The sequence below is a fragment of the Colias croceus genome, chromosome 8 (genome assembly GCF_905220415.1).
Source record: "Colias croceus chromosome 8, ilColCroc2.1".
Lineage (NCBI taxonomy): Eukaryota > Metazoa > Arthropoda > Insecta > Lepidoptera > Pieridae > Colias > Colias croceus.
The window spans coordinates 625713-653577 of record NC_059544.1 but is presented as its reverse complement, the minus strand read 5'-3'; the positions used below and the strand labels follow the sequence as shown (position 1 = coordinate 653577).

The 27865-nt window shown below is 31.8% G+C and overlaps 1 protein-coding gene across 1 annotated transcript in view; it reads right to left on the bottom strand.

The window, feature by feature from the left end:
* The window catches only part of LOC123693932 (MAP7 domain-containing protein 1-like), a 34704-nt gene extending 7118 nt beyond the window's left edge, over nucleotides 1–27586 (bottom strand). Inside the window, exon 1 of the mRNA XM_045639204.1 lies at nucleotides 27507–27586. Within this exon, the coding sequence (XP_045495160.1) occupies nucleotides 27507–27554 (48 nt within the window). The 5' untranslated portion in view covers nucleotides 27555–27586. The remainder of the gene's footprint in view (nucleotides 1–27506) is intronic.
* Between the last annotated feature and the right edge of the window lie 279 nt (nucleotides 27587–27865).

Genomic DNA, 27865 nt, shown 5'->3' with positions numbered 1-27865 from the left:
TAATTAAATATATTATTATAGACAGGATATTACATTAGTAAACTAGACACACTAAGTCTAGACGCCACAGGTATCATAATCATACCTTTGTGACACTATTGTAACATTGCCCAATAGAGCGAAAGCGCACGACGTGACTTGCAGATGGAGATAGACGAAGCCACGTAATATAGCCATGTATAGTCAAGTGCAACACTTTGTCATTCATAACTCACGTATGCAGGTCATAATATTATGTATATGACGTAGGGGTAATGAAAAATGTTTGTACGGTATTTTTGTATCCTGGTTGGATAAGAGATAAGATTTTTATTGTGATACACTCGGGAACGTGCAAATTACTATAGCAGCTTTTTTTTTTGGCCACATATTATACACTAGGAAGAAGTAAAGACACAAAAAAGCTTTTAGCACACACAATGAATGAAAGTTGAAATGAAGTTACATTTTTTAGGTAGGGTTTACATTATTGTGCCATTAAAATAACACACCATAGAAAATATGACACACATATTTCAATAGAGTTTGACCGCCTTTTAAAGAAAAGACCTTGCAAATAAACAAAGCCTAGTTATACGGGGTATAGTATTATTACTTGTATAGTATTATCTGTGATATTATATTATCTGTACCACAGATTATGACTTAACAAAACGCCTGTAACATCTCAATTCCCACAACCCTTACCAATTCATACTATATAATTTATCACACAAATCAGCTTGTCATCGATTGATTGATTGATGTCGAACTGTGGCAGATTGTGGCTAACGAGGCACATTGTTAGTGTTGTAAGCTTGTTGTAAGTCCTTTGTGAATTAATAGCTTCATTTACAAATATGAGAACAGGTGGTAAATGAAAATGTATATGAATATAGAGATGTGGTTGAATTACGTTGAAGTTATTGTGAGGAATGTAGGACATAAGTGTGGAATGTGTATATTTCATTTCATTGGATTTGCTATTTAGTTTGAGAATTATGAATATATTGAATAGGTTTAGATACTTAAAAGAAATTTAACCCACAAAGTTTGAATAAAAGCTTCTTATAAAAGCTCTAGCTATATATTTTCAGGTAATAGGATGTAGGTACGAATTATTCAATTAAACAAGCGAGTACCTATTTGAAAACATTTCTTATTAACGAAATAATAATAATTCTTAAGTGTATCTTCTGAAGACTAAAAGTTTAAATTAAATCTTAAGAAAACATTCTCGAACTTTACCAAACTCAAAAACATCCAAACCTCGTTCTAAAAACAAATATACTATATATTACTTTTAATAGCTCATAAACTAGATCGTAATTAGGCACACAATTACAAATGACACAGAATATGCATGTCCCATGTACACACGTAACAAGTGAACTTATATGAACAGGTTTAATTTGATCTTGGCCTACTTAATGTCAAATGGCAGAACAATTTTATGATCTTATAATTATGTAAATTGACCAAAGACAGCTGATTAATCAAATTGATGTAGTTTTCCTGGTTTCGGCTAATTTCAAATGTATTTCGGTTTAAATTTAATCGTTATTATAATGCGTTAAAACTGGCATTATTGTATAATTATAATAATATGTTTTTTTGCCAAATGCTACCTATGACATTGATTGACACTGCTCCTGCTGTACAATTTCACCAATCCGACAGCATAATATTTTATACCCTAAATTTTCCGTAGACGCAACCACGAACTAATAACATACCTACAGGGTATGTCTAAACTAGGAATTACTTTTGTTATTTTTATCATTCGTACCGTCCATTACAATCTGCCATACATGGTCACATTAGCGTCTAATAAACAGGGAAAGTCCACTGAGAAGCGCAAATTGTTATATTTTTAGACAATTCAAGGCAATCATGAACAACGTAATAACAATTAACATTTAGCACATTTCGATGTACATCAAAACCAGAGCAACAGGGCGGGGTCATGAAGCCATAACAACATAGCCTGGGGTGACATTGCGAACTGGACCAAACGTGACAGCGTGTTACAGTTATATATTATCTGTTACGTAACATGCTTATCACGCTATAAAATGCCGAATGGAGCACGAATGTTTGGGCGCGGCTCTGCTAAATATTGTAGGGGAATGTTGAACTGTTAACAGTTTTAATTGGGTTTGAGATTGACTGGTTATTAAGCAACTTAGGTATTAAGACCAATTGTCTATCTTCTTCTAAGAAGCAGATAGTCAATGTCTAATGGTTTCGGGGGGCACATTTTCCCAATGAATCTTAGCAGATATTTATGTAAAGAAAAGTTGATGTTTATTTTGATGATTACGTGCGTGTTTTGGGAGCACATACTCATAATCTTATTTATTTGGACAAAATGAATTTTAAATATAAAAGAAAATTATTAAAACATATTACTTAACCTTAGCAATAGCACATTTTTTCGAATACACTAACTGTAATTGGTACTAAGTAAACAAAAGCTCACATCGTTAAGCTTCGTAAAAACCAGGTGGAATAAACCCAACCAACCCCTGATGCTACAAAAGATGTACTTACAGTAAAAGTGACAGTCCTTGAAACACAAGTAAAGAATCCAATTTCGTTAATATTAAATAACGGTTACACTTGGCTGCGGTATTTGCCAATGATAATGTAGGTTACACATACCTTTGATATCTTATTCGGGTGTTCATTACATATTTCGATATGGATATGTGATAGCGAGCCTATGGACGAATCTTCGTACCTGCTAGTTATAGTATTTTTTAAATTTATAAATTACTAAGAACCCGTGAGCAAAAGCGAGTATTTCTATAGCTTATGTGTTATTCTGAAAAATAAGCTACATCCCTGCCAAGTATGATTAAAAACTGTTTAGTGGTTTACGCGTGAAAGAGTAACATTCTGACATGCTTACGAAATTTGTAATATTAGTAGGACTAACTATTTACTATAGACTATATATATACTACTATACAACAATAGAATTGAAGCATTATTTACATAAATAAAGAGCATAGCGAACTGAAAAGACTGTAAATCTAAAAGCTTTGTATTCTAATTTTATGCTATGTAATACAATGCAAACACTTGTACACTTTAGTATGAATCCGACTTTATTCCATAAATGGAGTTAAATATAACCAAGAAATTATTAAGACAATATCTATACTAATATCATTATTATTAGTCTGTGCTAATATTATAAAGCTGAAGAGTTTGTTTGTTTGTTTGAACGCGCTAATCTCGGGAACTACTGGTCCGATTTAAAAAATTATTTTGGTGTTAGATAGCCCATTTATCGAGGAAGGTTATAGGCTATATATCATCACGCTACGACCAACAGGGGTGGAGCCACGGGGGTGAAACCGCGCGGAGCAGCTAGTCACAAAATAACGAGGCAAAAATTCAAGGTAAAAGAGATGTTGTTGCAATTAACATATTACACTTGAAATACCTTCTTAATTCGCTCTAGTTAAACTTTTCAAGGTTACATTTTTTGCAATCTTACGTTTTTAAAAATCCAGTTTTATTCCGATGATGTTGTGAGATAAATATTTACTCAAAATGAGTAATTATTTTTTTAACTTACGAGAGGAAGCATTTAATACGAGGTTAATAGGTGAATACGTTTTTTATTACTTTATAACTCTTAATTTAACCTCTAAAAGCTTTTATCAGATCATACATTACACCAATTACTGCTTAATATTTTTACATTTTTCTGTAAATTAAGCTATCCGTACTTACTATCTATACATATAATAAATCTGTAGAAGGGTCAATTCTGTACATTGAAAATATTGAAAAAATAACTAGCAGGGGGTGTTACTGGATCGATACCAAACCCAAATATGTGATTAAAAAAATTTTTGTCTGTCTGTCTGTCTGTCTGTCTGTCTGTCTGTATGTGAAGACATCACGTGAAAACTACCGGTTCGATTTCGATGAAACTTGGTATAATTATACCTTATTATCCTGGGCGTAAAATAGGATACTTTTTATCCTGTAAAAATACGTAGAAAAAAAATTAATCTCAATTTTTCAGTTATCCATAGACGTTGTTCTGTAATAGGTACCGCGAACACACGTTGCGTATTATTATAGACCTAGCCGTATTTGGGTCCAATAGATATTTATAAGATGTCATTGTCCGAGTTACTCAAAATGGAGAAATAAACCATCCACGCAAAGACCGACATCCGCGCGGACGGAGTCGCGGGCGGAAGCTAGTAAAACATATTATAGGAAAGTCAGTAAGGGATACAGCGACATCATCGAGTCACCACTATTACAAAAAGTTCATAATTAATAGAATTAAGCTTTAACACTCGTAACCTAAATATCACTACATACATAGTATAAAACAAAGTCGCTTTCTCTGTCCCTATGTCCCTTTGTATGCTTAAATCTCTAAAACAACGCAACGGATTTTGATACTTTTTTTTAATAGATAGAGTGATTCAAGAGGAAGGTTTTAGTATATAATTTATTAGGTTTTAGATTTAGACAAAGCGAGCGAAGCAGCGGGCGGTAAGCTAGTTGTCGATAAATAGCTCTAACTTTTCAATCTCACCAATCTCTTGCCATTTCTACCTTACCCGGTGTCGCCAACACAGAATTACGATATGGCAACACTACGATCACCAACCATTAAGCCTGTCGCAGGTAATTCTATTAAAGTTTTCTGGCAAATTACCTACATTACAAGCTGTGTATCTCAACGTGATGATGAAAGCCGAAAGTGCATCAGTTCACACCAAATGACAAATAAATCGCTCTAATCAAATGCCTATTTGTGGGTCACTTTCGTAATTGTGAAGAAACAGGGCTGGCTGCTAGCTCATTAAGTTATTTGTGATAGCCAGTGGCTTAATCGTATGCAGTTAAAACTATGTTCTAGATGTAGATACTATTCGTTTTTTAGTCGTATTGCAACTTTGCGGAGTCACTTTTTAACTTTACATCAAGTAGAAATATTCGGGCTTTCTCTTTGAGTAATTTTATTATAGATTCGGGGGTGAAAACCACGCGGAGCAGCTGCTTCGCGTGGTTTCACCCCCGTGGCTCCACTCCTGTTGGTTGTAGAGTGATGATATACAGCCTATAGCCTTCCTCGATAAATGAGCTATCTAACACCGAAAGAATTTTTCAAATCGGACCAGTGGTTTTCGAGATTAGCGCGTTCAAACAAACAAACTCTTCAGCTTTATAATATTAGTATAGATTTCAGACTTCAGTAGGTAGTTATATTAATTGCTAAGGAAAGGACATTGCTTTAATTATAAATAATAATTAATATTTATTTTACGTAATACATAATATGTGCAAGTAATTTATGTAGGCATAGACATTTTCATTTTGCATCATCAAAATTAGGTAATCTGAATGAAGTAAGTGTTAAATAATAATAATAATAACATGAAAACTTACGCGATAGAGACGTTCTAATTAAACTTCTAAAGCGATGTTATTTTAATCTAACATATAACTCCATTTATTTTTTTAAAAGACCGAGACTGACAATCAAAATGACCTATTATTAAATATGAAACGAAATCAATATTAGCCTTAAACAAAGGCTATCGATGCCTGAATGGCTTTTTCGTGAGATCTAGATCATAGGTCATTTTAGGATTTTAGCGTAACTTTGGTTTGGTAATAGAGTCACTGGAGTAATCATTTATGTAAATTTATCAAATTTATTTTGTTTTTTGTCTTCCGAAATAAATAATAATAAATGTATGGCTACAAAAAATACTGATTTACTACTACTTACTATATTTATTGATGAATTCTTTAATTGATGAGTGTTGACTAATTTTATTAATGAGATGTTATTTGAATGCGTTTATCTACACACGTAGTGGTTATTAGTCTACTAGTTTTATTGATAAAAATCTAGTTTAATTGTAAACGAATTATTTTTCCTCTAAAATTACATCACGTTAGATAAATTGCATAGCCAAAACAAGAGAAGAACATTCCTCTCCTCTAACTAATTTCCTTCCGTACTCCGGTTGTCTGGAAGAAATCGCTATTTAGCGATAAGACCGCCATTTGTTTTAGTTTATAATTAGACTAGCTGCTCCGCGCGGTTTCACCCCCATGGCTCCAGCACCACTCCTGTTGGTCGTAGCGTGATGATATATAGCCTTCCTCGATAAATGAGCTATCTAACACCGAAAGAATTTTTCAAATCGGACCAGTAGTTCCCGAGATTAGCGCGTTCAAACAAACAAACAAACAAACTCTTCAGCTTTATAATACATATTAGTATAGATTAAGTTCATATTTAAGTTATCTTAGAGCAATAAAGTATAAATAAATAAAGATATTAGTCTATTACAAATTCACCTTTCGTTCCAATCAATAAACAACAATTGTAAATCCATTTCGACAAATCACGTACCACCAATGTACCTTACATACAAATCCCATATAAAAAACTAGATAAAAACTAGTGACTAATGACTTTCGCCTTACTTGCGTCCGGCATTACGCATACCTAGAAAGTTATGTTTTCACTGACCATCTCGAGACTCGATACATTTTGTTTATCCGCTATCGATTAATGAACCCGAGTTTAATGATCCATGAGAAAAATGATTCTAGAGGAAAATGCCAGTTTGATAAGGTTTATTGATATGAATGACAGCATATTTTGATTAATAGCATCGGTAACAGAAAATGTTAACAAACTCAAGTAAAATTTTTAATTAAACGTAGGTATATTTTGTGTAAAAAATAAACGGATCGTCCAAATAAAAACTTTTGTTGATAGAATAGCAGAATATCTAATAGCCTAATGAACATATAAGTATTGATGAAAAGCTTCAAAATGTGTCATAAAAAGGACATTCTTAAGAAAACTCTACTTACAACTGGTGTACCTATGTAGAGTTTACAATCTCATATGATACTAGCAGCGGTCCGCCCCGGCTTCGCCCGTGGTACCTACATATTTCGCAATAAAAGGTAGACTATGTTCTTTCTCAGGGTCTAAAGATTGTCTGTACCAAATTTCATCAAAATCGGTCCAGTAGTTTATGCGTGAAAACCATACATACATACATACAAACCTTTCCTCTTTATAATATTAGTATAGATTTGGATAGTAAAAAGCTTTGAAAGCTTCAAGAACAGAAATAACTGTGGCTTTTTATGTTAAATGAAAAGTGAACAAGTTCGCTTTGCATAAATGTCACGTTGCAAAACGAAATTAATCGAGAAAAGTAATCTAACACTCGTATACTAAAACATATTACGAAATATTCGGTTCTATCATTGACATATTAGATCTCAATTCGATTCGATATCGTTACAAATATAGATCAAGTACCATATTAATTAACAATTTCATCACTCGAATCTTGAGGACGGACTTGAATCAAAATAACATTACAATCGATTACGCAGTTGGTCGTGAATCGATTCTAAATCGATTTCAAAATCGGTAACGATGTACGTGACGTTTAAGAGACATGGAGTAAAAAATTCGGTCAAGTATGACATATGCAGGTTGTTGTTGAAAAACAATTGGGATAAACAAAATATTAACTATGCAATAAGAATCTTATTCTAATTTAGTACCTATTGTTTGCATAGTGAAAATTTATAATCTATACTAGAGTTTGTTTGTTTGTTTGAACGCGCTAATCTCAGAAACTACTGGTCGATTTGAAAAATTATTTCTTTGATGGATAGCCCATTTATCGAGGAAGGCTATATATCATCACGGTAAGGCCAACAGGAGCGAAGCAATGCGGGTGAAACCGCGCGGAGCAGCTAGCAGCTAGTATAAAATAATTTATTAATTGATTGTATAAGTCAACGAACTTTTCGTCTCAATTTTCAGGATTATCTTACTTACATGAATAGAATTTAAATCCTAAAAATGCACAAATCAAAACAGATTCATTGATTGCGTAAAACATCGTATAAAACAATACAAGCCATTACATTCACATACGTATTGGTTAAGTTTTTCTTGCAATTTCTAGTAATATAAGTTCAAGGTGCTGTGAAGACGGTGCGCGGGCCACTCTCACAGAGGCGCTTGCGACATCGTGGCGTAAGCAAATAATATTATTGTATTATTTCTTGTGAATGTTTGTTTATTTGCAGATAATAAAAAGATAATAATATTCAAATCTAGAAATTTAGTTTTTTTTTATCTGGTAAGATGCTTGGGATCGAAATGAAACAATATAATGGAAGAAAAGAGCATAGATACGCGTCTCTATTTGATATAGTTTCAACAAATGCTTTACCCCACTGCCATCTTATCTTAAAAATTATTTACATGACAAGCTGTCTATCAATATAGGAAAAACTACTATAACATTGGAAAAACACAAAATATACATTATTTTGCATGACAAAAATCTCCCAATCCATTATTGTTATATTATTATATTAATCTGTATTAATATATTATTCTTTGCCATAATCACAGATAATAACAAACGTAGCGACTGTCAAGGTCAACTGTCAAAGTGAAAGCACAAAAATGGCGCGAACGGATTACGATTTACGACGATTAAATTATAAATGCGTTTTATTACAAAGGTTGAGGTCAGTTCCGTACAGATTGATTTCCAACGGCCATTGATTGATAAATCTGTGGCTAATATTGCGAAACACCTTTGATTGATCATGCTAATGGATTCGAATACGGTGAATAATTGTGTTTTTTGAAGGCTGGAATACGATTGTTGAAGAATACGTACATATATTTTATGATTATCTACAATGTTAATTGTATTGCAATCAGTTAACTAAGTTATATGTACATGCTCAAATCAATTCAAAGAACTAAAAAGCTCAAAAGCTCTTATCAAAAAACTTCATACGAGACTAACCTAACATAAGACATAAAAAGAGTTAAATCAATATTTAGTTAATAAGTACACAAAAAAGTTAAATTAAGATTTCTTCCGTCTTCTATCTTTCGAGTTACAAGTCACAAATCATCTTATTCCATTCATTCATTCTGCAATAAATCTAATACACATTTACGATATTTTTCCTCAACAGCAAAACACGTCACTTTCTATAATCTTGACCCTCTCAACCGGTCTGTTTTACATCCCGTGTCGTTAAACTTTGCAGACGTCACTATTTCTTGATAAAAACTATCGACTATAAATAAATAAATAAGTAATAATTTATTTTTATATACCTATTCAAGTTTTTTTCTTCTATAAATAGTTTTTAGTCTGTGGCTATATCTGGAAGTATCAAGGGAAGTATGCATGCTAATGCATTGAAAAGGAAAGTTCTGATGATTACTTTCATTGTTTATTTATTATTAAAACTCAACTAATTAAAATATATCATTATTTTAACCGTTCTGATTAATCCGTTGTTTTAGTATCAATATTAATGACAAAATCTTTTAAAGTTTATCATGATCCGATTTGCTTTATAAGCATGCTAATAAAATTAAAGTATGTACCTAGCACACTTAAATGAGTGCTTAAACTATTCAAGTGATTGTTCTTTATGAATTAACGTTCCAGAATATTCGACGCCATACTTAATTGTAACAATTTGTTAACCAGAGCCAAAGACGAATGCCTTGTTATTGCTTATATAATCACATTACGTGAATGTATCGCGTGTGCTTCGCTATTTATAACTACACGGATGTCTGTACACCTGTCTGTCCGTTCATCTTCCGAAACATGCCTTCGCGACATGCAATTTGTCAAAACTCATCATATTTGGTTTACGAAATCGGAGGTCATCGCTCCGACTGCTTTACATACATATTTACATTTTAAATTAATGAACCAAATTCTCTCAGTAAAGGAAATGTCTTCAATCTATTGGAAATCTGGGAAAAAGCCCATCCCAAATTCTTTATATAGCCTATAGTCTATGCAGTTTGATATTTGTTGTGTGAAGGATGATCCACATAGCTTTTTCTATCTAAAAATTCAAATTTATATGAATCAAGGTCTGTTAGTTTGTCACTTTCAATTAAATCACACAGGTGCAACCTTCACGTTTAATAATAAGTTAATGTTTGATAAAATTTATACGAGTACCATTTAAGGCAGGTAAAAATTGGTTTAACCTAATATTTAAAGGCTCCGATTCTAATGAAGTAGAAAATTAAAAATAGAGATTTTACCTATTCACTTTGATATTAATATCACTACATAGTATAAAACAAAGTCGCTTTCTGTGTCCCTATGTCCCTTTGTATGCTTAAGTCTTTAAAATTACGAAACGGATTTTAATGCAGTTTTTCATGAATAGATATATTCAAAAGGAAGGTTTTAGTATATAATTTATTAGGTTTGAGTCAAAGCGGGCGAAGCCGCGGTAAGTTAGTAAATTATAAAAAGCTCAAACTGCGGATCAATGGAAAAAGCTCAACAAGCTTATAATCTGATACCTTCTCATTCAATATTATACAAAAAAATACCTATATAGTTCGTGTTATATCTGTAGGCACGATCTGTCAAGCCCATGTCAAGCCTTTGTAATTAACCGGAACTACATATTGAGGTAGAGCAAAAAAAGACGTAAAAAACATACTTTTCTAGGACCAGCAACGCCCACGTCTCTTAACTTTGAATTTCCCGAATGTCATAGAAATCTAATTATCTGCATTCCGTGAAAGAGCACCAAAAATTCGCCAATCTCATAAACTTTTCCGTTTATAATCTACAAATTTACTAATATAATTTCTTCATATAGGTATGTATATGCCATTAGATGATCTTAGATATTTATAGCTTCCTAGTAGCCTAAGTCCATCTCCAGACATAATACTCATGTCATAAAATTGCTCCACTACAACGAGAAAAAAAGACAAACACATTCACATTTATTACATTAGTAAGGATATCACAGTAAAAGTCATACCAGTAGCATAAACCGATCAAGTGAACTAAAGGTTAGTGTAATGTCTGGTCGTATTAGAAAGGCCCTCAAGGTCTTACTCGCCGCAACACCTACATAACAATATTATACATGTATATAGTATAAAATTATCTGGTATTGTTTCATTCATTTATGGGTCAAATATGTGAAGATATATTGATCGTATTATTTATATAGATATATACACACATACAAATTAAAGGAGGAGTAAGCTGCATTAAATTTGTTCTATTTTTTTATAAATACAGATAATAAATTAAAGGAATAGCCGCTAGCATCACCGAAGTTGAGTGGGCATAAAAACATAAAATAAAAAAATTGTTAATCTGTAAATTCTGTAATGATGCTATCTTACGGTAAAATAATATTAAAGAACGTTCTAATTATTTTTGAGTTAACTCTTAACCAAAAAAAAGGACAAAATATGTTTCCTGTTGAAATTCAACGATATTTTAACAAATATAATTATTTTCATTATTGCATAAATCATAAATAATAATTTCACATATAAAAGTTTGTTAACAGGACGTAACCCAGTCTGACAAAAAACATGGAAACGAAAAAGGAACGTAGACCGTAGAGATTTTTAAACACGCTAACTATATAAACTGACATTCTTATCTGTCTGTTTCACTGAGGAAATAATAGTTACTTGTGTGGGCGTTAAATGGAATTTTCATACTTATCTGGATCTTTTATATATGATTCTTTGTTAGAACATTGTTAACTTCTTACGACTGCGATCAGGAATGGATGTTACTTACCTGAAAAAGAAAGAATTCATTAGTAAGATAAATAAAATGGTAGATTATAACGTAAAAATACAGTGGTCATTCCCTTGGGAATAAGATGTTTTGCTGCTGTAAAAAGTTGCCTATGTCACTGACTAGCACTCTATCTCCAGACATAAAAATCATGAAAATACTATTGCAATGTAAAATAAAATCAAATAAACAAACAAAGATCAATAGATTACTAGAACATTCGAGATCATCAAATCAATAATAATTGGATTCAAATATTGAATTGTAAATGCTATCATAAAATTGTAATTTAAACATAAGTTTACACTTGCATTTGATTAATTTGAAAACAAAATTAAGAAACTTATAGCTTTAGATTTATATAGATTTTTTAAGAACGAAATAATTATTTTAACTACAGAAAAGCTTCATTCGTTTTCACATCATTATTTTCACACTTTCTATATAAAAAAGTATTAAAACAATAATATTCAAAGTTTTTTACATTACTTTTTCCTTATGAATACATGAATATGACAATTAAAATAATTTGGGAACTTATTTCATAACCGCTTTCAAGGTGAAAGAAGAGTCGTGTGAAAAACTTTTAAAAGTTACTGGAAACAATATAAACAGATAATGCGAAATTGCTGTTTCGAGGTTGATTAAAATTCTTCTCGTACATTGAAATGTTCTTTTGGTTATAGAGATTTCTTTAATAATAAAATGACAAATTATACTAATATTATTATAAAGCTGAAGAATTTGTTTGTTTGTTTGAACGCACTATTCTCAGGAACTGCTGATCAGATTTTAAAAATTCTTTCGGTGTTAGATAGCCCATTTATCGAGGAAGGCTATAGGCTATTTACTACGCTGCGCTATTACCAACAGGGGTGTAACCGCGAAGCGCAGCTAGTTATTAAGGCTAGGATTTTCCGGAGTATTATGCATTTTTGCTGTCCCAGAACGCGCGAAATATATCTCGCGCGCGCGCGTCTAAGATGAACTTGCGTGACCCCGCCGCCCGCCACAGTATAAAATTTTCAGTAATATCAGTGGCTTTCATATTTATTAAATTCGAATACATTTATTAAATAGGAATACATATTATTTATAGGATACAAAAATGAAATAAGGGTTATTTTAATTTTATAATTTTACTTTTTTCAATCATAAATTAACAAGGCGCAGGTAGGTTTTTAAAACACGATATTATTTCTATAAGCAGATTAATAGCAAACCTAGTGCAGTTCGCAGGTCCGTGATATGCAATGACTACGGAATTAATACTCTTGGCCACTTTTTCAAAAACAACGCAAGTTAAATTAAATATTTAAATTAAACACAAATTCTTAAATTAGGCATGTTTGGTCAAAATATAAATTAATTAAGTATAATTGTCTACTTTACATGTCAGTCGTCAGTAACAGAGTGTCAGTTAAATAATTCTGCAATGCAATGCAACCAATGCAATAATTCTGCAATTTTTTATTCTATATTTATATGCCTTTTCATGCAAAATACTCTTGAGTATTTTATTGTATTTAAACACTTATGAAAATAATAGCAATGTAGCTGGGTTTTAATTGGAAATCCTTTATGTTGGCCGATGATCATAGAACGTTATTGTTATATCTAAGTTCATCTTTTAAAATTCTTCAATATTTAGTTGTCGAGTTCGCAGCACCGGCTGGATATTTTGATCACCCTGGACTGGCTGGAAGTAAGTGTACTTCCAGCCAGTCCAGGGTGTGCGTGCTGCGTAGACTTTCTACCCTCATCTGACAACCTACGAATTAAATATTCCCTTATAATTATTTCCTTACTCCACAAGTTGATACACAGGGTGGTTTTAGGACCTCCTGCCAAATTTAAATCAGTTGTTCAGATCAGACCATGAAACTGAACAACTTTTCCAAAGAAACATTGAAAAGTTAAAAAAAAATCAGACTTCCAATACAAAACCGACCACATGAGTAGTTTTCTATGGGAGGATTTTTTCTCATTTCGACTCATGCATGTTTCTTTGTAAAAGTTGTTCAGTTTCATGGTCTGAACAACTGATTCAAATATGGCGGGACGTCCAATAATAACCTTGTATAAACACGAGTAGCTCTACTGTTATTATCTATCCTGTCCCTTTTTTGTCGTTTATTTATTTTTAATTTTTTAACAAAAATGCACGGCGGCGGGAGTCGGTGAGCGCACGACTCGACACAGGTCTTACCTCAACAAAGCCTCGCGGGCATTTGAAGGCCCGCGCGGCCTCGATTTCGCGCGTATCTTGGTTTATTTTTTTATGTGATTTAAACTATATTAATTCTTCAATATTTTATGAGACTTTGCCCTCCGTAATAGTAATACCTACCTAAATATGCATTTTCAATATGTCTATGTTATTAAACACACCTATAAAATTGAAAAAACAGCGCAAAACGGGTTGACTTCCCGATTTTTTTTGATCGTACAAAGTAATTGATATCGTGTTACCGACGACACTCTGCCTTCAAATAGGTCTTTGTGTGTGAAATATATTTTTTCCAGTCGAAAATAATGAATATTTCTTTGTTTAAAATTAATCTAAAAAAGGGCAATAATCGGAAATCCTCGCCTTAATATTTTGTTTAAGTTTTACTGTAGTACATCAATGGTTCCGAAATAAGGCATTATAATTAGACTTATATTAAAGCATAACAGGTATAAAATATATGTTTCATAAAACAGTTTTACATTTATTGTAGTTCATATTTTATACGACACAATAGTGATTGAATAACACCTGATTTGATCTTTTTGTATTGAAAACGTGTGGTTTAGAAAGTTACAATGTGATTATGGCAAATATTGAAAAATAATAAATGCGGAAGATATTCTAAGCGGCATTGTTGTATGATAAATAAAAATTTTCAGAATATTTTTAAACAAATAGGTTCGCTAAACCTATAAATCACCTATAAACACACTTTTTAAACGCATTTCCACAGATAACAAATAATATCTATACCATAACACTGAATTGTGTTAAGTTTTGTGAAGACAACTCAAACCGCTCCAGTTATTTACACAGGTAAAGTAAAAACAAGTGAAACCGCTCTAGTATACACACACTTCTTACATTTTTATGAACGGACTATCTGTTATAATAGTAATTTCACTTTCGAGCCCATAACAGATAACTTACGTAACTAGAACGTGCACTGGAAGGACACAAATATAATGTAGAACAACTTGACGATATCGTTGTTGACTACAATGTTTGGTAGACTGGTTCTTTACAAATGTAGAGCTTTTTTATATTTGTATGAATCTTTTGTATGTTTGGTATAGTGTAGAGCAAATATTTTTATTCTTTTAGTTCATTCTTTTTATGTTTGTGAATCTTTTGAATGTTTGTTGTGTAGACTAAATATTTTTATGATGAAAAACTAACGTTTTTGTACATTGATTTGTTATTTGAAAGCTGGTGATTGAGGTTTTTTACTGTTTTTTAACACATGTGTTAAAAAACAGTAAAAAACAGTAAAAAAGATGTATCTAAAATTCTTAAGGATATAATTAAATACTTTGTTTAAGGAATTTATCTATCTCATTGTTATTTTACATTAAATTTTAACGTTGTATCAGATTTTTTGAATGAATTAATGATTTATTTACACATTGACACTACTATTATGTAGAGCATCAAGGACCACAGCTTAATTGAATAAATTGCTTTCATAATCCAAAGTAATTTTTATGCTTGTAATCCAAGTTTAAAAAAAAATAAAAAAATAAAAATTTTCTTTCTTTCTTTCATTTATTCGTTTTAGTAAAAAGCATTTCAATTCCGGCATTTGAATCTATTTTATTTTATTCCAAAGTCTGTATTTACCGTGGTAAAACGTTGCTTTTACTATATTTCGTAAAGTATTTTTTATGAAACCTGTTTCGATAGTGGGTTTAGTTCTAGCACCAGTTTAAAGCTTACAAGGTACCTTTTAACAGTTAAAACGTTAGTTTATGCACCAATTTTGTTTGTGGGTGTACGTACTTTAGTGCAATATTACTCTTTTTATGATTTAATTTATAGCTGGGAGTTTATATTATGTTATAGGTACAGGTAATTTATTAATTAGTAATTGGATTATATAGAGTTTTACCATCACGGTACTCCCTCTGTTACATTAATAACTCAGCCCCCGGAATCATAGACACAATAGAAAATCTATTGTGTCATGGTCCGATCAGGCCGCTCGGGGCTCAATGGGTTAATTAGATTACAAATATTCGACAAATATCTGGTGTAATAGGAAAACACAGATAAACATAATATTAATGATTCTCTCCATAATACACGGGTACCACTAGAAAGAAGGTCCTTTGGGAGGCTTACGTGGGGACACAGGTCCAACACGCAGAAGCCCTTAAGAGAATTTTAATGTGGTTTTAGGTGTTCAGTGGATCGGTAGGTTGGGTCAATGGGTACTATGGACGTCTGCCTTTTCAATAATATTAATGATATTATTATGTTACTTTTACTTTGTTGGATATCGAACTACCGGTAACTACCTACTATTCTACTGTTGCTTGGATGTTGATTTATTACTATTTATTTATCATCAATAAATATTAATAAAATATGCCCAATCATGCTAAAACATATAATATAAAAACATTAGAGAAAGCGTGTTAAATGTATGAAATAGGGAAATCCGGTGGAAAACATTAATATTACAAATAAATTTACAATTAATATAATACTAGAAAGCATATTGTATACCACGACTTATTTAGAATTAAATAATTGGGTTAAACGGATGTATTATTATCAAGAATCAGGATTTTTTTATTTGAAAATATGTGAAAATCCAATCATCAACCACTTCTACGCTTAAATAATAGGAAAGATTTGAACTTTTGTATGTAAGGTAGGTAGTATAAACTCCAAAAACTGCTGTATTGATTTTAAAAATGTCGTTATTAACGTGTAATATAAGGTTTTTTTTGTATGTCTCTTTAATTCAACCGTCTTAAATATTACAAACCCCTCAGGTAATTAAGGCTAGGATTTTCCGGAGTATTATGCATTTTTGCTGTCCCAGAACGCGCGAAATATATCTCGCGCGCGCGCGTCTAAGATGAACTTGCGTGACCCCGCCGCCCGCCACAGTATAAAATTTTCAGTAATATCAGTGGCTTTCATATTTATTAAATTCGAATACATTTATTAAATAGGAATACATATTATTTATAGGATACAAAAATGAAATAAGGGTTATTTTAATTTTATAATTTTACTTTTTTCAATCATAAATTAACAAGGCGCAGGTAGGTTTTTAAAACACGATATTATTTCTATAAGCAGATTAATAGCAAACCTAGTGCAGTTCGCAGGTCCGTGATATGCAATGACTACGGAATTAATACTCTTGGCCACTTTTTCAAAAACAACGCAAGTTAAATTAAATATTTAAATTAAACACAAATTCTTAAATTAGGCATGTTTGGTCAAAATATAAATTAATTAAGTATAATTGTCTACTTTACATGTCAGTCGTCAGTAACAGAGTGTCAGTTAAATAATTCTGCAATGCAATGCAACCAATGCAATAATTCTGCAATTTTTTATTCTATATTTATATGCCTTTTCATGCAAAATACTCTTGAGTATTTTATTGTATTTAAACACTTATGAAAATAATAGCAATGTAGCTGGGTTTTAATTGGAAATCCTTTATGTTGGCCGATGATCATAGAACGTTATTGTTATATCTAAGTTCATCTTTTAAAATTCTTCAATATTTAGTTGTCGAGTTCGCAGCACCGGCTGGATATTTTGATCACCCTGGACTGGCTGGAAGTAAGTGTACTTCCAGCCAGTCCAGGGTGTGCGTGCTGCGTAGACTTTCTACCCTCATCTGACAACCTACGAATTAAATATTCCCTTATAATTATTTCCTTACTCCACAAGTTGATACACAGGGTGGTTTTAGGACCTCCTGCCAAATTTAAATCAGTTGTTCAGATCAGACCATGAAACTGAACAACTTTTCCAAAGAAACATTGAAAAGTTAAAAAAAAATCAGACTTCCAATACAAAACCGACCACATGAGTAGTTTTCTATGGGAGGATTTTTTCTCATTTCGACTCATGCATGTTTCTTTGTAAAAGTTGTTCAGTTTCATGGTCTGAACAACTGATTCAAATATGGCGGGACGTCCAATAATAACCTTGTATAAACACGAGTAGCTCTACTGTTATTATCTATCCTGTCCCTTTTTTGTCGTTTATTTATTTTTAATTTTTTAACAAAAATGCACGGCGGCGGGAGTCGGTGAGCGCACGACTCGACACAGGTCTTACCTCAACAAAGCCTCGCGGGCATTTGAAGGCCCGCGCGGCCTCGATTTCGCGCGTATCTTGGTTTATTTTTTTATGTGATTTAAACTATATTAATTCTTCAATATTTTATGAGACTTTGCCCTCCGTAATAGTAATACCTACCTAAATATGCATTTTCAATATGTCTATGTTATTAAACACACCTATAAAATTGAAAAAACAGCGCAAAACGGGTTGACTTCCCGATTTTTTTTGATCGTACAAAGTAATTGATATCGTGTTACCGACGACACTCTGCCTTCAAATAGGTCTTTGTGTGTGAAATATATTTTTTCCAGTCGAAAATAATGAATATTTCTTTGTTTAAAATTAATCTAAAAAAGGGCAATAATCGGAAATCCTCGCCTTAATTGCTGGTATGATATTCAAGTTTCAACCAACTCAAACTTATGATCTCACGAACCTACGAACTTACAATAACAAACTAAGAAAATGCTAAAAACTCATACCCATTACATATTATGACTTCTTTCACAGTCCACTAGGTAGCTGAAATTATCTGTTAAATCATTTGTTACGTGGCCATGTTGTGCAATACGTTGCAAGAAACTAATTAATTTTATAACTTTTACATACTTTACTATGAACGTTGACAGGTCGATTATTCACTGTTTACTTTGCTTTGTGAAACTAGAAAGATTCAATAGGCATCGACTATAGGTATGTGAAAAGAATATTTTTGTTTAGAATTTTTAACTATGTATATGCAAAAATGTAAAATAGTACATCATTGTCTTAGTTATTATTATTATTTATTTAATATTTCCTAAATACGATCTTCATGTAAATTTTTAATTTTTCGCAGTGGGTAAATTGAAAAACCCAAGTGGTCTGTCTGTCTGTGCAAAACTTTTACCCATACCTACTACCTCTAGTATATTATTGTATTTAATCTGCGCTCATATGCAATTCATGCGAGTAGTACTCGCATGAAATTCAAATTAGGTACATTGGAGAAAAATATGTGAATTTATAACAAAGACCATTTACTATAAAGACACATCATCGCTACATTGTATAAAACAAAGTCGCTTTCTCTGTCCCTATGTCACTAGGTATGTATGCTTAAATCTTTAGAACTAGGTACGCAACGGATTTTGATGCGGTTTTTTTAATAGATAGAGTAATTCAAGAGGAAGGTTTTAGTATATAATTTATTAGGTTTTTGATAAAGCGGGCGAAGCCGCGGGTGGAAAGCTAGTAAATTTATAAAAATCACGCGTTTGCTCTATAAAGATATACTTATAAAATCACATCAAGCGGTCTTTAATAAAAGATGTACCCCACGCATCGTTACTTTCTAACCGATTAATCCATTATCGTAACGCTATCGAACTATCCGATATTTAACGATTGTCGATTACCATGCACTGTTCCATTATTTATTATTTATAGCTTATTTATGCATACCTTCACATACACGTCGTCAATCACAGAACACTTATTGATTTGCCTTCACTAAATAATATATTTTTCTCGCTTGTATAGAATAAAAAGCTTTGTATACTTTTAAAATGTATGACCCCAACAAGAACAAAAGTATCAATATTTGAAAATCGAAAAGTTTTGCCGGGAAAACGTGACACACTTTTTTCCGATTTTCTTTTTTAATTCTAAGGCAATGGAATGTCGATATACAGCCAACTTTAATTTGCAAAAATAGTACCATACAAATATTTAACCGATTCAATTTATTTGCTTTTTTATATCTATGTAATTTTTTTTGTAGATTTGAGATTTTTGTACATAATCAATTATTGTAATTCATCAAAATGCTGTATATTATTTATAAAATGTGTAATGCGTGACCCAACTATAAAAAAATTTACAATATTTGAAAATCGAAAAGTTTTGGCGGGAAAACGCGACACACTTTTTCCGTTTTTTTTTTTAATTAATGCAATGGAATATCGATAAACAGCCTATTCTTATAATTTGTATAAATAATAACAGACAAATATTTCACCGTTTCAATTTATGTGGTTTTTATTTATCTATTAAATTAAATCGATGTTTTTTCAACAATAACATTTCGCGGTATAAGTATTACCTTGTGTATTTTGCATACAAGCAAGAGTTGCAAGTGAAAAAAAGCTACAATAGCCGGTCAAATCCTTTGTTGTGACTTGTGTTACCATTGGCCTCGTAGTTTTTATTGTGTGACCGTATAAAAGACGAGGTCTAAGAAAATTATCGAGCAAAATATCTCAATAAAATAATTGTATCTAAAAATTCTGTCCTCTTTCGCATCATTATTATGTTAATTAAGCATATAATTTCAAAATCAAATGTAAAATTTACGTAATTTCCGAGTCGGTGGTAAATGATGACAATGCTTCTAGAAGAATTATAATCGAATAATTATGTTTTAAGTTTGATTCTGAATCTGATTAATTATTTAAAAATCTCTTGCTGAATAATATTATATATACTCAGAATCATTGGGTCAATTAAAAATCGATACAGACATTAAGATTCAAAGTGCCGATTAAAATATGCAAGTGTGCTTCCTAATCGTAAATGTATTTTTTTTTCCTGGCAATTTTTTAATGTACGCGGAAGATACTCATGACCTCTGACAGGTGTTCCCAACGTGACTTCGGCATTGCTATAATAATTGTTATAAACAATTAACAATACATCGCTTGCTTCTAAACGTATATTGTGTTTTGAAATCACCTAGGGCTGCACACGATTTTTAGAGGTCTTCAATTAAAAATAACTACTTAACTGTCAAAATGAATAATTCATGCCTAACTACAATCGGATAATTTTATAACAACAAAATATCCGTCTTTGTTTTGACAATAAAGACATCATAATTTATATTCAATTTGACGTTTTTTACACAATAGTCGTAGATAATAATAAAATTACGTGTTTGAGCATAACAATTTAAGATCATGCAAGGAATATACATGCCTATGTTTCAAATTGATTGCACGTATGAAACAACCTTTACATTGATTTATTACCATTTATTACAATTTATAATCTATGGTTACGGTCGTGGTCATAGAAGATTTTTTATCTGCAATAACTTTTATACCTTGACCTTTTTGTATTACTCTGTAATAATAGTTTGTCGATTGCGAATGTCCTTTGATAAGAATCAATGTACCTAATGGGTTTAGTTGAGAAAATTTATATTGAGGCAGTGGTCAGTGACCAATTTGAATGTTGTTTCTGAATTGTAGACCATTGATTTCCGAGACAAGGGGCTTAATGAAAATTAAAGTTTATTTCCTTGACTGTGTTAGTCAACAGCATTTGAATAAATGACATGATCGAACATAGTGATTAATTTGCTTGCAGTTGGCTTTTTCGCAATTAAATTCCAACCGGGCAACACCGAGCTTAAAAATACATAATTTGATTACGAATAAATTTTCTTCTTCTTTTCGTCACTGTGTTAATTATGTATGTTAATAAATAACTTAATACCCATTAAAATGCCAAAAAAACATAACTTTAAAAAAAAATAAGCCTCGTGATTCGTGCGCTATGATAAAAATAATCTAACCTTACTTCTGACTAGATACGAATATAGCATAAATAGTTTCTACCAATTATTATAACAAGATTCGATAAAACTACAAGGGGACTTGCACAACTGTATACTTCACAAGAAATAATTGTGCGTTGCCCAATATACAATACTTACATTTTAATGGACTTTTAATATGCTTAATTTTGTACAGGAAATGTCTATCTTACAATCTTACTACTGTTATTAAAGTAAAAAAATGTTAATTATTTATTGGCACAGATAAACTCATATGAAAATAGAAAATAATAGGGTTTGATTTTATGCGAGTATTATACATTTAGAAATTAAAGCTCCCCGTGACCACGCTCGCTGTAAAGTGTTCGAATCGTCGGGAAAATAATCGCGTTTAAAATCCGTTAAAAAGTCTTTAATTTCTAGAAAATAATATTTAAATTAATAAAAAAAAGTGAAACATAAAATTCAACTATAAATATAAATTTTCCATAACTACTACTACTACTAATATAAGATTATTATATTCGTTTGGCTATTATTAATTTATACATTATACATGCAACAATGATTAACATCTGAAACCAAAACTTTATATAATCTGTAACTCGTTCAAGTTTCGCGCGGCAATTTCCCGCCCTGTCAGTGTCATATTATGTGTTGCGCGTTTTTTTTTTAATATCCATAGACATAAACGAAACTTTTTATATTCCGTACAAAAGTGTAATAAAAAAGTGTGAAAGTTTTAAAATTAACTAACATGGGGTCATAGCCATTATGGTGTGAATGTTACCATATAATAGTCAGTTAACCAGTGCTTTTTGTAGCGTCACGTATTTACATGATTACGTGAATACGTTACGTTTCACTGCGAAAAAGGAAAACTAGAAAATCTTACGCGTTAAATTAACAGAATAATAGCGTTCACATAATTAATTATGCGTAGGTAGTAACTAGTACTTTTTGTTTGATTTAGAGGGTCGAGGGAATCTCATATTTAGTGTTATAGATGACAATGAACTTAAGCGGTGAAAGATATTATTTATATCTAGGTACCTATATTTATATACTTACCTATAAATATACTCTTGTTGAGTTCTGGCCTTATTTTCGCAATGTCCTAATTCATGGTAAAAAGTTCTAAAAATTATATGAATTCCGCTAGTAATTTGAGAGCTCCGCACAGATCTATCGAGAAATGATCGAGAACCACAAATTGCCATATTATGTTGAAGTACATCTTATAACAAACTAGCTTTCCGCCCGCGGCTTCGCCCGCGTTTTCAAAGAAAAACCCGCATAGTTCCCGTTCCCGTGGGATTTCAGGGATAAAACCTAGCCTATGTTACTCGTGGATAATGTAGCTTTCGAATGGTGAAAGAATTTTTCAAATCTGCCAAGTAGTTTCGGAGCCTATTCAATTCATACAAACAAACAAACAAACAAAAAATCAAACCTTTCCTCTTTATAATATTTGTAGAGATTATTTTTGAAGTGAAAACTTCTTTAGCGGCGTTGGGTATAAAATCTTAAACTCGCGTCCGGACACGTGGCCTGATCGAAAAAGCGTAAGACAGATGTTTTTTTTTTTAGCCCTTATATTCCATGCGTTAGACGGATACCATTCCAAAATATCAAACATGCTGAACGTTAATAATCAAGTTTTCACTTCTGCCGGCACTCCCGGAGTGCAACCCGTCTTTTATTCCATTAATTTCAGAGATTCATTACATTTGATACCCGTCTACGTTTCAAACATGATGTAACACTAGACAATCGGACGATAACTCTTTCAACGCTATTAATGGACATGAGAACTGAAATTGTTTAAAACAATACAATGCAAATATTGTTAATAACGTCTTTGATGATAAGGTAGAATCAGCTAGAAGGTAGTTTTCAGCAAATACTCTATGGCTTTTAAGCTATTGCATAGCTTTTATCGCGGGCCTTGAGCGCGGGGACCGAATCGAGAAATTCCGTAACGAAAAAACCTCACACTCTGACGGGCGGAGGTGTGGCTTGAAGGCATAGCATGCAATAGCTTTACCGCGACAGTCCCCGAGTGCCACCTCATAATCGTCAATAACGTCAATGTATTCCCTCCATATTAAAACTTTACTAGTGCCTTTTCAGGGATTGATTAAAAATTAAAATCATTTTTCTTAGAACTTTTCGCGCTCGTCAAGCATTTTGATTAAAAAAATCGCTACAGATCAATACCTTATCTCGATTGACAGTCAAGCTTGCCCAAGTTAGTACCTATTATAATATTATCTGTACCAATTTTATGATTAGAATATTATCTTTCATCGTATTGCAATCCTTCCAAAAACAATAGCCATTACTCGCGGTCGTTGTTTATCTTATCATTCCATCGATGTATCTTTATTTATTAAATTAGCTTCACCATGGCTGTTACAACACTAGGCTCTATGGTTTTATCTATATTTAAACCTTTGATTACTCTTTACTCTATTGTATTTTACTAAAAATAAAGGTTACTTTTGGCTAAAGCAAAAATTGAAAGGAAAGGAAAATAATGTACTACGAACATTATAGTACATATTATTAACTCAATGACTACGAATAATAATTTTGAAGTATCGTTTTTAGGAAGGTTATGTCAGAATACATGTCAGAATCTTCTTGGTCAGAATATATAAGAGACAGATTTCTGTATGGAAAATAAAATTTGCATTATATTTAGGTACCTACTAGTGGTCCGCCCCGGCTTCGCCCGTGGTACATATTCCGCAATAAAAGGTAGCCTATGTTCTTTCTCAGGGTCTAAAGATTGTCTGTGTCAAATTTCATCAAAATCGGTCCAGTAGTTTATGCGTGAAAGCCATACATACATACATACATACATACAAACCTTTCCTCTTTATAATTGTATTAGTATAGATTAAGAATTTAAGAACTTTAAGAACTATGTCTTTTAATACCTAGTTCTAACTTCTTCTAAGACTCTAAACAGGCTTAGATCTTAAATCGTGTCTAGATTATTAGTCTTTGTTTTTCCTCCATAATCATAAGTAAAGTCTAGCTCATGGAAATATATAATTTATTTAATTCTTTTATTGCTTTCCAATGACTTTCCTCAGTTATGTAACGTATAGCCTGTTGGTAATTATACTTACAAGTGATATTTATATAAATTAGAAAGTTATTTAGTTATTCTTATTACATATAATACACTTCTCTTCATTTTAATTATTAATATTAAATACCATCAAATAACGCTTCTTCTCTCAAAGCTTTAAGAATTTTGATGTTGTATTGTTCTTATGTTTGACGTGACAACGTCTTATAATTCGATAGAGCCGGCTGCACGCCCGAAAAAACATGACTCATGCGGCGTTACCTCGCTCTGAGGCGTTCCAGTGCAAGCGAGAGCGTGGAACGAGCGACAAAGAAGCACAATCGTTGTCACGTTCAACTATCGTCAGTAAACCGACTTTACAGACAACCATTTTTTTTTTATTTATTATTTACAGCATTCTCTCTCCTTAAACTATTCCAAACACCACTACAATACTCGAAAATAAAACTTAACTTAAAGAAACCTTTAAATTCAAATACTAAATGAAATTTACGTCACTCCATGTAACCCAGTTCACAGGAGTTCGTGATGACGCGTCGTGACAGTGATGGAATGATGAGATCTTTGATGTTTAATCCGTTTTTTGTTATCCTCTAATTATATGAGATTTTTAGTGGATTGCGACAATTTTTAGATGTACCTAGATATATTTTATAACCAAGTGAAAATCTATTGCGTTTAGTGTTTAGTGCCCGATTTTCAATATAATGATTATTGTTTATTAGTTTAACTAAGTACTTGTTTATTAACCATTTTTTCAAACATATTAATTGTTCGAAATAAATAAATTTCATACTTATTCACAAGCTGACCCGACCCTCCTTTTCCTTTTCCATAAAAATTAATTTCAGCTGTCTCAACGATCTCGCGCTTGACTATCCAAAAATCTATAAGTTTCACATACCCTTAAACTTTAACCAACCTGATAATACCTACTTAGATAAAACTTACAAAATCAACAAAGATTGAAGTACGATACAAAAATATTATCATTTTCTACAAATAATTTACACAGACTACCCAGCCAACCATAAATTATTCAAGATCAGATACCTAATCGTTTACAATAAACAATTTCTAATGTATTATTGAGTGAGTTTCACCATAAAGGGTATAATCATTTCTGATGTAATGGATCTACATTTAACACCGTAGCCAGTCACACGCCCACTACCAGCAGGCTTTAGGGCTATCAATTACTTAGATTAATAAGATTAATAATTATTAGCCTACACGTTATCAAATATGTAATTGTATGATTAAGAGCGTTCAACTGAAGTTTAATTTTCAATCAAATATCTTATGAAAAATATGTATACATTGGCCGTTTGATTTAGTAGAGTAAATACTAAATTCTGTTAATTATAACGCAACAAAAAGCACCTCGTAAGAAATGTCATAGGAAGCTTCAAGTAAATAACTACCTAGGTACGTATAGTTTTAAAGTTAAAAAAAATGTCAAGGATAATTATTAAGTAAGTATCTACCTATTATAGTGTTAACTTTAAGAACATTATGGCATAATAACAACTCAAAAAATAGACAAAGCTTGCTTCGGAGATAATTTGCCGTGCCAAAAAACCTTTAGGTAAATAATTTTACCAGAATTCTTTATTACACAAAAATGAAACCTATAATTCCAAAAACATAGCAAGAACAGCCCTAATAAAAACAAGTGTCATAACCGATAATAACAACCAAAAAAAGTGGTATTTCTAAGCAAGTAACTTAGCGCATACTTAACAAACAAGTACAGTTAAGTAATAATGTTTATAAACAAGTTATCAATATTTGGTGCGCACAACGGTCGAATTCCGACGTTTTCACTTGAACGAAAGTGAAACTGATTCTAATGCAAAATGTATTCTAAGCACACGCGGAGGTTCTATTTTTGCATCTTATTTGGTTAATACTTGGTTATTTATAATACTCTAGTTTTTTATCCTTTAATAATTTTGTATTTCATTTAAAAATAGTACCTATTTATATCATACTAATGTTACAAAAGGAAGAAAGAAGGAATTCAATTATTTATTTCAGGTAAGGACTGATGAACCTAAATAGTTACAATTACAAATCAAGTAGGTAAAGCTTGTTATGTACAATTAAACCAGTTATTATCCATTGCTTCTATAAGACACAAAAATATAGCATTATGTAACACAAAAATGCATACAATAGTCGTCTAGATTCTAGAATGATACATTGCATTTAAAATACAACTGATATGTACAGAGACTAAGTTTAAGCACGGTTAAGTTATAAGCAACATGTTTATTAATATCTCAAAAATGTAAATTTATTATAATAAAAATAAGCTTAGTTACACCTAGAAATAAAAGATTTAAAAAGTCATTGAAAGTAGATATTCATACCGATTTTAATTTACTGCAATATAAAAATAAATTAAACTTTCTAAAAAAAGTAAAATCATAAAAACGAAAAATAAAATTACGCGTATTGCAACCGTTTTATAAGTTAACAAAGTTTATGCTCCGGTGTTGCTTCACACGACCCTAAGATCAACAACTTGATACCCACTTCGATAAAGGTCTCACTAGACGACCTTAGGACTCGAGCATGACCTTTCTAATTCGATTTGATAATTATTAATAAGTATTTTTAAAACTTATGACATTGATAAAAAATTATGACAGTATTTTTTTTGTGTTGGCAACTTAAGGTACCTAATTAAATAAACAATATCCATAATAAGCAGAAATCCCACAAAGCTCGATAAATTCACAAGCGACAATGGACATAGATATGCGGTTTCGAACCTCACACAAACACAACATTATCTATCTAACACAAACACATATAACACTAGAAACCGAAGTGATCCCGGGTGCGTTCTGAAACCGAAAATCTATGCACAATTTTTTTGACACTTACGTAAATTTTGGCGGTCATTTTGAAGTTAACTGTCACTCGCGTACGCATGCGCGTGGTATCGCGCGGCGAATGGCGCCCGAGGTCCCGCGCGGACTATATACCCGCCCCCCCAAACTATTATTATATTAATTACGTTGAGTTTTCACTGCAAAGGCTCGCTTGATCTGGATCTAATGCTTCCTTGTTCAGTAATCCCAAATTGGAAAATTGCAGACATTTTTCGTCAAACCTTAGCTGAATAAAGACAACTAGTGCTAATACCTAGCCTATAATATTTAACTTTCATTTAATAAAAGTCACTCACCTAAAGACTACTTTTATCAGAACTTACCTACTCTGTGTATTTTTTGTAAACATAA